The sequence below is a fragment of the Metopolophium dirhodum genome, chromosome 1 (assembly GCF_019925205.1).
Source record: "Metopolophium dirhodum isolate CAU chromosome 1, ASM1992520v1, whole genome shotgun sequence".
NCBI classification, from domain to species: Eukaryota; Metazoa; Arthropoda; class Insecta; order Hemiptera; family Aphididae; genus Metopolophium; species Metopolophium dirhodum.
Genome location: NC_083560.1, coordinates 52,322,457 through 52,336,501, shown reverse-complemented (window position 1 = coordinate 52,336,501; position 14,045 = coordinate 52,322,457). Strand labels below are relative to the sequence as shown.

The 14,045-nt window shown below is 30.4% G+C and overlaps 1 protein-coding gene across 1 annotated transcript in view; it reads left to right on the top strand.

Moving 5' to 3' along the window:
* Positions 1-11,591, top strand: part of LOC132949759 (neurexin 1) — a 272,000-nt gene extending 260,409 nt beyond the window's left edge. Inside the window, exons 21-26 of the mRNA XM_061020821.1 lie at positions 927-1,098; positions 1,175-1,419; positions 1,557-1,662; positions 1,983-2,147; positions 2,920-3,607; positions 5,037-11,591. Of these exons, the coding sequence (XP_060876804.1) occupies positions 927-1,098; positions 1,175-1,419; positions 1,557-1,662; positions 1,983-2,147; positions 2,920-3,607; positions 5,037-5,316 (1,656 nt within the window). The 3' untranslated portion in view covers positions 5,317-11,591. The remainder of the gene's footprint in view (positions 1-926; positions 1,099-1,174; positions 1,420-1,556; positions 1,663-1,982; positions 2,148-2,919; positions 3,608-5,036) is intronic.
* The last annotated feature ends 2,454 nt before the right edge of the window (positions 11,592-14,045 follow it).

The following is a 14,045-nucleotide window of genomic DNA, read 5'->3' as shown; positions in this document are numbered from 1 at the left end:
TAAAATCGATTTTTAGAAAATATCAATGTTTAAGTACATTTAACCAATTTAAAATGTTAAAAAGACGTAATATATTGAGTTAATATATTTTGTTTTTTTTTTTTTGAAAAAATGTCTTCACAAATTTAAAATAATTTGTTTGACAATTTAAAAAATGATCTTTTTGAAATGTGCTGTTGTTTTTAATAATATTTAAAAAAAACTTAACCATTTATCATTTTTAGATTACGATAAAAATCTAGCTTATAAAAGTATAAAACACCTACTACCTAGGTATAATTGATTCTATTGGTTTGGTACATACCTAATGAACAAAACATTAAATACCCAACATACTTTTTTGGTTTGACTAAAACTATTAAATAAGCTATTCATTTATTTTCTTGAGAAATAAATTTTTGTTTTAATATATATAAACGAAATTATTGAAAACTATTTTCAGGTTTTCAAATAAGAATTTAACTTTCTTTTACGTATATTATAGGAGAAAGTTTCGCCGTCTTTCAACTACCTACTAAATTTTACTTTTTGTAACACAGGTTTTTGCTCCAAACACCTTGTAAACTTTAATAATGACAATATTATGTGTGTATCAATTTGTAAATTACTGAACTTTTTTATGAATAATAAAATTCACATGTTCATAAGTTGTATTGAAATTCGACCAATTTTTCGATTAACAATGAAAAGTATAAAATATTTAATATTTATTAGATACATTACGAATGGCTAACTTACTCTTATGGTATACAGTTGGTATTTTCATGAAAATGCGTGTATTATTTTGATTTTACCTTATCGTTTGATAAACTTTTTAAAAAGAGCGATTTAGTTTTCATAAGTCCCTATATATTATGTCTATATGGCTATATACAAGAACGTTTTATACTTCGAGTGCTAACACGTTATTCTTTTTTTCCAAAAAGGTGAATGGACACATTGTAGTAATTTACAACGTCGGGACTAATGACCATCCTATCGGTGAGGCAAATGTCATAGTGAACGATAATTCCTATCATTTGGTCAGATTTGTAAGGTCGGGGCCAAACTCGACTTTGCAGGTGGACGATAATAGTATGCAAACTCTGTATCCTTCAGGTGCGTATTGCAATTTTATCTAAATCAGACAAGACGATAATATAATATACGTGGAAAAAAACAATACTATTTGCAGGACATCAACTCAGCGTGTTCAATAGACAGTCAACAATTCAAGTTGGTGGTCGGTGGAATAAAACTAAACAACGTATTGAAGACGCGTTCGAAGGAGTTATGGTGGGTTTGGTCTTCAATGGCCTCAGAGTGTTTGACTTGACGGCCAACAGAGATCCAAGGACAACCAGCAAAGGAGATGCTCAGCAGTTGTCATCGATTTTGGACAGGCTGAACGAACACTCTCTGCTGGATACCATGCAACAGGTTAATTAAAAGATTTATAAAATATATCTATTCTTAAAAATAATATACCCAGCTTCATAATAATGATTAATAAAGTATTTAAAATCCTAACCATTTAACATTTTCAACTTATTAATATCTAAAATGTAAATATTTAGACACCAGCATCCGGGGTAATGGACGACTTAGTCTACTCTGGAGCAGGATCTGGTTGTAACCATGACGATGAAGACCAGTGTACTGTAACATTTGATGTTGGGTCTGGTGAGTAATTATAGCTATTTATTCACATAGAAAATTATTTGATTAGGATTCAATAATTTCATAGACATTAGTTTAATTTAATTCCTATTTCCTTTAAATTAATACAACTTCATAGTGCTATTTCATAATATATATAATCACAGTATACTATCGGTGGAAATTACAATTATTTAGTTTTTATTTTTGAAACTCGAAAAATATTATTGTAAAATTAGCTTTGTAATATTTTCAACGAATTAAAATAATTGGTTTTGTAATAATAATAACTAAGAACTAAAAACATTGATTAAATATTATATTTGTGTTTTTTTTCAATACAGGAGATGACTTGATTACACCCGTCTATGTACCTCCAACAGTTGTACCACCTCCATCATTAGTAACTGAAGTCCCTGGAGCGTGTGATGACGAAGAAACCGATTGTATTACGGGTTCTGGATTTGGCCCAACGTCTTCTACTGACGATTCAGCCACTACTATTAAAAGTATAAAGCTTTTTAATACATTAATAACTGTATATCACAATTTATTTGTTTATGGGGGTTAATCATAAGCAGATGGGTACAAAATTGAGAAACCACCTAGCCATACACATAAAAATAAATTTAATGATAATATTTAATCGCACGCTACTCATACGACATTTAAATGTCATAATAATAATAATATTAATAATATTATAAATTATAATTAGAGCCTGGTGTGGATCGATGGTTGGCCTCAGTCGCTAACGTGTTCTGAGGTCAAGCATCGGCCAGCGTCACTAGTTCCCGGATGGGTGAACACCCGAGTTTTTAGTGACGAATCCTCGTCCAACAAACACGTGTTTCTCAACCAACCGTAACCCCTCTACAAAATGCTAATGGCCATTGTTGTCGATGCTAAAGATCAGTAAAATAAAAAAAAAAAATTATAATATATACCTACACATTCGAGCAGAAAATAATATAATATTATTAATTATGACTAATACATCTGATATAAAATATCATGCATTATTACTAAATGACAAAACTAAACATCTATGACCCAAACTTATAACGAAACTAAGTCTAGCTGGTCCATATTGGTGGGTATAATACTAATCATAAATAATTTTATTTGAAACGTATTTCCACAAAAAGTACATAAAATACCTACCAAAGTCGTAGTCACCAATATGATAATAATATATTAAATATTAATCTAATAATACGTTTCATGGTGCAAGACAAATTATCGGTGCACATGTAACAATCGTTATATCGTTTCGTTCAGGTTTACATCCGGTGGTGACGACGTTCAACGGCGCTACCAACTGGACGACGTCGTCCGTTAACCGATCCTCGGGGGTGGAACAGCAGTCGGCGAACAAGACCGGCGCGGCGGGCACGGCAAGTACCGCGGTCCCGGCCACCAATCAAACGGATCAGTCCTGGTCGTCGGCGGTCACGACCACCGCGACGAAAACGGCCACGCACTCAAGGGTGTCCGGTACCGAGGTAAGCGCGACCGCAACCGCGGTGACGAACACGAGCAGTTCGGCCGGCGTGTCGTCATCCGGCGGCAACGAAAAGTCAACCGGCACTGTGGTAATTACCACAAGCACTATCAGTACCACGATGCACTCGACATTCTTCGACGGCGACAAGCAGACGAACGTGAAATCGGGCGGTGGCGTGGGCGGCGGCGGTGGTTACGAATACGGCGGCGGCAACCGTTACGGTGGCGGTTACGACGAACGCGATGGCGAAACGATGATGACCACGCCAAACGTGGTTTTCGGCGGCGATCATTTCCCGCCGGCGGCCAAACCGACGCCGCCCAAGCACGCCGAGCCGCCGATCAACACGAAAGCGGCCGAGAGCACGGCGTTCGTAGTGCTCGTCACGGCCGCCACGCTCATCATCATCGTGCTCATCATACTGCTCGTGCTCAAGGTCAAGTACAGGACCGACACGAACAGGTATGTACCTATATTGCAATTAAAACCAAAGAGTAACACGGTACAAAATAAATTATGTGGCAGGGTATAATACTATGGGTTTAACTTAGATCAAACATTAATTCATTATTATTGGAGCAGCTGCCGTACCTACTGTTAAAAGTGTATAATATTATGAAGTGCAGATGAGGAAAGGGGTGTGTGTGAAATACGCGGAGAACTTAAACGTACCAGCGGAATAATATTATTTACGAAAACGTATATGACTACGCTATTGTTGGATTGTTGTTTTGTTAATTAGTTAATAGTTTGTTGTTAAATTTACAAGTCTTTCGGACATCTGATCTCGTATCTTTACAATAATATATTATTATACCTATTATTTATTAAACAATGAAGATAAATAATTATGAGTAAACCTACATGAACATTAGTTTAATGTGTATGAGGGATGTGCTCGTCTAGACGTCTTGTTTGTTCAGTACATATAATATTATGTATGTTTTGTGATACACAATAGAGTAACATTTATTCCTATACTATTTTAGTTAAGAGGATGTCAGCACATAAAGTGTGTTTTCTCTTTTTGACCCACGCTCAACACATCAAATTTGCAAAACCAACGTTGTGTTATCAGCTTTAGTACCTAAATTATAGTATAAATATTTTGCTTTGTAATTGGGTCTAGATAATTTAGGTATACAAATGAAAATATATTTATATTTCCATCTTATCCAGATAAAAATAACCCAAAGTATCTTTTTATCTATCTATATAAATAAAATGGTTACCTGAGATAATTTTCTGTGACAAGATTTTTCAAATTTATTTTTATAGGTAAGTATTTGTTTTTTTTTGTGTTTGTGGTGTTAATTTGGTCACATATAAAAAATAAATAGGCCTCTGACGTCCTCTTGCGTAAATCTGGTGAGTCCGGCGGAAAACAAAACAATTATATGTATTTCTCCTCATCGTAGAGCGACGGAACAGCATGATCAGAATAGAAATCCTCGGCATTTTACTGGATTTAAGGCGCATTCACAGCTACTCTCGTGTCGTCCTAGGGCTTGGTTATTATATGGTTACGACTGGTAACCAATATGGTTTGAAAGTTGATCAGTAGTCAATCCTTGGTATACTCGGTTACAACTTGGTTATTAAATGATACCAAAAAAGTAATATCCAATCACAATACGATTTGATCGACACGGCACATCTGTGAATCCGGCTTTACGTATGACATTGCGTTCAGATTTTCGTCTGGCAGCTGGCCACGTGGAAAATCAAATTTGTAAATAGCTTAGACGTGTCACCGATTGTCTCATATTATTATTACCATTGCGTGATCTACCTATATATTGGGCTTTGGTCGTTCTGTACATTTTATTATTGAATTTAAAATAAAATATGAATTCCCAATATATAATATAATATATTATATTAATTGCAGGTACAAGATCGAAATGCCCAAAGCTTACGGAGCGCCCGTCGAACAGGGCTCGGACAGGGGTGGCCTGTGCCAGCAGCAGCAGCAGCAGCAGCACCATCTGCACCACCAGCAGCAGGCCAACCTGCTGTCGCCGGGCAACTATCCGTCGTCGGCGCAGTCGTCGCCCACGTACGCGCACAACAACTTCAGGCCGCACAGTGGCGGAAGCGGTGTCGGCGGCATCGTCGGAGTGAGCAACAAGCCGAAGAAGAGACAGGACGTCAAGGAGTGGTACGTGTGAGGCGGCCAGGCGTACACGTGCCGTACGCTCACCGCCGTTCCCATACGGCACTGCTCGGAAAACAATAACGATAATAATACGCCCAAATATTATTATACCTACGACTTAGTATTGTGTATATAAAGTGTACGATAACGTTATCATTTAGGTACCTATTTAATATTATTATTATTGTGAAATTTGTAAATGTACATAATAATAGGTAGGTGTATAATAGGTATAATAGGTAGCCCATGTAAATATTATAATATATTTCGCGAGTCGCGACGACGTACGGAAACGGACCGTGATTGCATTGGTGGCGGTAACCGCACGTGGTATATAACAATATTATGTGTAACCGCTTGCAACCATAACAATATTGAACAGCACGCATTGTTACCATACGCGTAACGCCGACGTGAACGTTTAAACCAGCCCAACTATAATAGTTCTGAATCGTGTTATATTTTATAATATCGCATTGAACGATTGTTCACGATAAAATATTCTTCGTCGAGCATGATAATAATATATTATTATTGTTTGTTATACTCACAATGTACAATGACGTATTGTATCATATAATAATATTATATCATATCCTAATGGGTACTGTAATTTACGGGACGATCGAATTGTATTCGAGAAAAAAAAATCGTCCGTGGCCACGTCAAAAATCGTCTGCAAGACTAAATTATTACGATGGTGATTTATACCTACAACGGGATTGTGGTTGGATTTTAAATATTTAAAAATAATGTGCTTGGCCGTGCGATCGAATTTTATTATATACATATATTAATAATTACTATTAGACGCGTGTAATTTGTATTTGTATTGTACTTTTTTTTCAACCAATACTATTTGTGTCATTATTCTTCCATCCTCCACGGTGTACATATTATTATCAGGTACTTAAGTACCTATACCAATCGGTTATATTTTATTAATATTATTATGACTAGGGTTAGGATGTTTATGGCCATAAAAAGACTCTAAAAAAATTATTCAAATATGCCTAAAATATATCAAAGATGGAACCTTTGGGACCTACTCTTAAGACATTAAAATATGACATTATAAATTGCGTTATTCGTTTAAAATAATATAATACCAATACATGTTTAATAGCACACGTGGTACCTACACCATACACATTGAACGTTCGTGTAAATGGGTAAGTTGTAATACCAACCTATGGCATACTTACCTATGCCCTATAATGGGCATTACCTACGGTATGTGAATGTATGACACGATTGAGTAATTTTCTTTGATATCTAAAATGTAAGAAAAATACATACAATGAATACCTACAATTTTACAAAAAGACGACCTATGGTACAAACGTAAGAACGTTTTATAAATAGTAAAAATGCATTTATAACTAAAAGTATGCAAAACTAAATTAAATTTAACTACTATTCTGTGTCATACCAGTCAGATTTATAATTTAAACTGAAACGTGCACGACAAAAAAAAAATATGTAGCTGGTACAAGTCATAAACATCTTAACACTAATTTATTGCGATTGTACGCGACGTGCTGAGAATGTTCCATTTTACTAGTCAACTTTATGGATATAATAATATATCAGTACGACAATACGCATTGATTTTCTATTGGCATTTTTATATTTGCTCTCTGTTTTACTACTAACATTAGGCATACCGTATTGTTATATAGCTATGTTATATGGTACGCGTATTCATCAACAGAAATCCATGGATATTGATTTCGATGGATTTTTTTTTCGATTTTGCGTTTCAAGGATGAGACAATAATATTTATTACTTTTATAGGTAGGTATTTAAAAATAACTCAAAATATAGCTACAACTACTACTACTACTACTTTTATTTATTTTATCCTGAATCGTCGACCCGGTTTAGGACTGCTTTCCCGCCGGGCCGTCATACATTATTTACAATAATATAGCAAGTAGGTACAATAAATTACAATTACAGTTAACAAAATTACAGATATTTTTACCACAATAATTTGCAAGTAACGGTTGTGTTCAGCACCTTGGCGTCGGTTTATCATCGGTTCGCGTACTGTGGCTGCCCATTATTATTATTACTACTACTACTACTACTACTATAATAATTATAAAATGTTATATCATTGCAAATATGGGTTGTATTATTATTACTATTATTATTATTATTATTATATTGTTCCTTGTATAATCTACAATAGCCAAATTGTAGCAAAATATGATCTATCATAACAATTTCATTAAGGTCTAACAGTAACATCAAATTCACAATACCATAGTACTATAGGTAACCTAACCTACCTATAGTATATTATTATAGTATATTATAATTGTTAAGGGCATTATCTGTAATTTACTCAATACATAATATTACTATTGTTATTATTAAATTTGAAATTCAGAAGTACCTACCTATTGTAAATTTAACCTACCACGTCATCGCCGATTAATTACCGACATTTTTAAATTTTCAGATATTATTTTGTCTATTCTATCTTGTTTGATTTTAATAAATATGGCGTGTACATCGTGTATGTCGCAGGATTTTCAAAAGTTGCCCTAGGAAATGTCTATAGGTACCTATAGAGTTTGTTAATAATATGTATTGTGTACGGTGTAACTACGTCTAATAAGTAATACAATAATATGCCATCAATATTCAATATTGCTACAAGTTATGTCACAGCGTAAAATTAAACGAAAAGTACCTACCTATATGGTTATTATTTTTATTTTTTAAATTTCCAAAAAAATTATGTTTTTTAAAATAATAACTTGTGCTTTGTATGATTCTAGACGACTATCCGTATAATTTATTAAAATTGTAAATAGACAGAAGACCAATGCCAAAGAGTAGGAACAAATTCGAAATCATCGTGTTAGGTATCTCAAATTGTATACGACTGTGGTCAGTGACATGATAAATAATTATGTATTAATAATACTATTATGACATGTATTATTAGTTATCACTAATGAAAATGTAGTACAAATTAATTTGAAAGGTGTTGATGTTTATTTTTCTCAAATCGTGTAATATCTAAATAGACGTTTTATATTAATTTTACTTACTTAGGTACTTAGTTGAAAATATTGGCTTAAAAATTTAGAATTTCTTATGCATAAACTATACCTTCACCTTTTTTTCTTTACACTCGTTAATTAACAATCACATATCAATTGAAAATACTGATTGTATTGTATGCTTTATTTGACTCTTAAAATACCTACCTAACTAAGTACCTAACTAATTACTAATACCTAATACCAGACATACCTAACTATATAAATCAATATTGGAGTATAATTAAGTGCCTAGTGTAATATCAAGAATATACCAGAAAATATTAGTTCTCATCCTTGAATTTAGCTATGTAATGTATCCTATAGTTCTTATTATTAATTATATTGTTTTTACTATTGTTGATTACCAACCTTATGTACGAAATAAATTGTAAGGATATAATATTACTAATTAACGGACTAGAAATTTACACAAACCAACTTTTGTCGTTGGTCTATAACAATGTAATTTTCTTGTTCCTTGTATAATGTATAAAGATTAAGAATATAAGATAATTTAAAAAAAAAGTGTAGATTATTCGTTATATAGTTAAATTTTTGTACAAAAAAAATTGTTAATCTATGACGTGCTATAAATAAAATATCTACCTACTAATAGTTCTAATCAATATTATCATGTTATTTACACGCAATAATAGTTTTGTTAGTTGACTTATTGTAGATAATTAACTAGATAGACAAAATATGTATGATTCATATATGTAAATAAATTTTAAATGTAGTTCCCAAAATCTAAGCTCAAAATTGATCGTGAGGCGACAATTTTATTTTATATTTAGCTAAAACAACTAATTTTCCTTGGTACCTATTTGATATTGGTATTCTGATAGAATATAAACGGTGATAATAATTAAATTTAATAACTAGTAATATATTCTTATTAATCAATAATAATATTATAACAACATAAATGAGATCCGAAAACAATACAAACGTCTTCAAGCGGTTTAATGAAGCATCATCAATATATAGCATTTATTATTAAATTACATTTTATATAATAAAATAATTGTTTAAATTATGTATTGATCAGATACATTCAATTTCACAAAATTATTTACATTTTACTATCGTAATCAACATACACTTGATTACACCAAGTAATGAATAAGGTATTTTAATAAAACATTAATATCTATAGACAAAATGTGACTTTTTAGAATAATTAAATCCCATTAAAATATATTATAATAATTGTGTATACTTTCTACCTATTTATATTATATAGATATGATTTTTATTTCCAATATTAAACCATTATTATTACCTTTTTGTATTCTAAAAAGATATCCATGTCAGATTTTTACATTAACATCAGTTTAATGGTTCAGAAATATTGTATTTGTGTTGAAATTATTATAATCAATTAGATGTAAAACTTTCTATTGAAATAATTATGTGTTTTTTATCAATCATTTATTTAATATTCAATTTTAACTATTATTTGGTGGTTTTATTGTATACATTCTAAAAACTAGAACTAATAATTATTAATGGTGAGTTACAATACAGTTTAAATAATTTGAAACAACATTAAAAATTATTCATAGACTACGATCTATTTAAATATTTTTAATACATTTTAATGTATTACAAATATTATACATACCTAATTGTAAATGGGTATATCTTAAAATAATGCGTGTCTTTTAAATAATTTTAATGATAAAAAGTCTTTTACTTGTTTTATTCTTCCAAATCATATCGTATTTGTAATTTTATAACTATTAAAAAAACAAAAAAAAAAATCAATAAAGCTTAAATTATCAGTGAATAAAAATTCTATTTAATTGCTTGTTAATAAATTACAACTATCAAAATTATTATTCTATGAATAATGAATATAGGGAAAATTGCAAATTTGATAGGATATTTGATTTCGTAATAATGCTTTTCTGGCAAATTAAAATATTATGTTAGTTTTTTCAATATATTTTTTTAATAATATACAATTATGATTTTTTATGTCAATCACATTTAAACTCGAATGTAATCAAGTGCCCCCTCTTTCCCTAAAAATAAATAAATAAAATTCATCTTTTACTACCATTTTTTTTAATAACAATTTAAACCGTGAAATGCAAATATTTTATGTTAAATCAATCAATCACTAAACAAATAAAAATAAAATGTTATCAGTTCCACAGATACAACCGGTCTGGATTGGCTCACTCCTATCACAGTTATTAGTTGTTACTTTCCTTTATTAAAATACAATTAAAACATCAAACTAACTTAAAATGTGGGGCTTACACCCAATTTGATCGGTATCCCATAATACTTCAAAAAATCTTTAAAAAACCAAACACCCAAAACCCATATATAATATAATTAGAATGATATTTTTTTTTAATTCTGGAATAATACTTCCGAGTTCTAAAACCTGCTATAATTGTTATCATAAAAATGTCATATGATATAAAATCTTTTTGTATGTATTTTTTACAGTTATAGTTAAATGTAAATAATTTAATATTAAAACTAACAATAATAATTCCGAAATTCTAATTAATAACGATGAACCAAATGTATTTATTTTTACATAATTATATTATGTATATAATATCTGTTATTTAATGCTAAACACATTAAACTGTACGAACCCACCCTTATTATTTTTATAGATAACCAATCACAATTCACTTATTAGTAATTACCTACATCAATACAGGACATACCTACATATTATGCTATATCATATAAGACAATTGTGTTTGTTTTGTACGTACCAACCTATCTAAATATTTTATGTAGAAATCATAAGTGCGAAATTGTATTAAATTCTGTAACATTATTTCAAATGTTGTTTTTTTTTTAATATAAATATATCTATTAATTTTAAGCTTAATTTGTATTTGGTGTGAGTAGTAATGGAACGAAAGCAATAAAACAGCACATCTCTTGATTATTGAATCCATAATAATCATTATTCATTATACAACTTTCAGTTACAAAACCACCACTGAGATCGTAAATTAAATAATTATAAATAATGAATTTTATTTAAGTATTCAAATTTATACAATATTACATTCAACCGTGAGATATGCTGAACTTGACTTTTTTCACCTATTAACTGTTAAAAATATAATTTATGTATCTATTAGAAAAATGCTTTTGTAATTTGTATGATTGATAAAATACCAGTATGATTTTTAAATGTTGACATCTATGTTGTTAAAAGTCTATACCAATAAAAATGTTGATTAGTTATCATAGAAATGTTATATACTTAATTGAATTATTATATAAAAATTCTGTGAAAGCCATTGTTGATGAAGCAATTAGCTGCTTGAGGTTTTCTTCAGTATAGTAATAGGTACCTGCCAAATACCTACTTAAGAAATAAAAATTGATTTGGAAAAGAATTGGAATTAAAAATAATTTTAGTCGATTTTCTAATTCAATTTGGGAGAAATTATCAACATGAGCTGTTTAAAAATATATTTCTTCAAAATCATCAACTAGGTTGCTTAGAATTTTAAAACTATATAATAACAAATACTAATAAAGTTTACCTATTGATCGAAGAACATTGCTTCAAACTCCTGAATCAACTCAAATAAGTTTGTCCCGGTTTTATTTTCATAATGGTATAAAAATAAAAGTTTAATCAGGTATTTAGATGATTGTGGTGAATTTGACATTTTAATGTCAGAAAACTAAATCTTGTAATTAATTTTGACAGATTGACAATAAGTAAGTCCTCAATTACCCAATTTTGGCCTATTTTAGGCAGTATATTTAAATCAAATATGATTTTTGTTTGGTTTATATCATAGTTATAGTACAAAACCATTTCATGTATATACATTTTAAGAAAACTTTATTTTAGAGACAAATTTGTTTATTAATCATGAGTTTACTTATAATGCTCAACAAGTTTACAACTTCTATTACAGCACTTCTTGCAAACGCCACTTACAAGTCCTTTATTTTTAATATAATACAGTGAAACTTCCATATAACGAACTCCCATTTAACAAAGTTTTCTGTTTAGTGAATTATTTTTGTTAAGCATGACCTTTATTATCATATTTAATTCTATTCATCGAATTCCTCTATAATACGATTTTTCTTTTGTTCCACATGACACTTCATTATATGGAAGTTTTACTAATGAGTAGGTACCTAATTACTCCAGGAGTATATAGTGTGTCTTATATATATAAGGACTATAGAACATAGAAGGTAAATACTTAGAACGACCGTATCTATGTTTTCCTGATCTTATTAGTAATAAAAATTCTGATAAAAAGTTTTTTTCATTGTGCGTCTGCCGAAAAGATTAAAGACGCCAGGGTAGGCAACCTGATTTGAAGGATGATTGATGCTTCAGGCAACGACCGTTAGCGCCTACTTCCAATCAATAGGCATCTCAACAAACTTCCCAATGATTGGATTGCAGGCAGCATTGACGTGACTGAAATTGACAACAAAGATTTGAAACGCTCTGAATAGGAAGATGCAAGGAAGTAGGCAAAACAATTAACTTTAGAGTACTTAATAGCTACCTATTGTATTTTCTTACTATGAATTTTCTTTTTTGTACGTATTTTTATTTATTTATTTATTTATTTAATCATAGGCAGTGAGCCCAATATAATTCACAATATATACATATATATATAACCTAAGAAGGTGTTACACTTACCCAACTGTACAAGTCGTTATTTTTAAATATTGTGAAGATTACATGCAATTGCATGTGTAATAATAATACAAATATTAAGTATACAAAATACATGATATAAGAAATATAAATAATTAGGTATATAGTATAATAATATTAATATTTATTAATATCTATTAAACAAGTGAGGGTCATTTCCAAGGCGCATCATTTTATCAATTGGCTGGTTTCTGCCGTAATAACTATTGTGGGATTTAATAACGAAGGGAGTTAATGGCCTAGTTTGATGGAATGGAACTTTAAAATTAACTTGAGAGTGTAGTGTATTAGCATCAATACATCCATTAATTAATTTGCGTAAAAAAAATAAGTTAGCCTCAACTCTTTTATCGGCTAAAGAAACAAAACCGAGCTTATGCATAACTGGATAATAGTCTTGAGGAGGATGATTATTTTTTAAAATAAACGCTGATGAACTTAAAAATCTTCTGTTTCCAGTTCTGACCAACTAGGAAATCTTGAAAGGTTATATATTTGACTTCAGGAACGAAATTTAAGACACAATAATGTAAAGCATCATAATGTGCGTGTGTTACTGAGTCAATATCAAGTGACGTAATGGTGTCATGAAATTTTCACTGGTTGTTTATATTTGCATTTTCTATACACGATACAATTTGATTTGTTTTGAACTGTTTAGGAACATTTTCAGTTTCCAATTTTATTAGTTTTTTAGATTCTGAGTGGAACGATAAATGTATTTATTTTACAATGATATGTGTTTTTTTTTATTTTTTTTATCTCTTTTTTTGTGTGTCATCACGGTTTGGGGCAGTAAAACTGCTTCAATTTTCTTCAACAGTATCTTCCTCGATGAGAAAGTGAATCTAAATGGTGCATTCGGGAGGTCAAATTTTAAAATTCCCAATAGTAATGAAGTAATGATATTTAATGATATTATATCATTGAATTCAAATTTAACACCATCTATTACAGTGACCCACTTGTAACCTACTGTACAGCAGAGC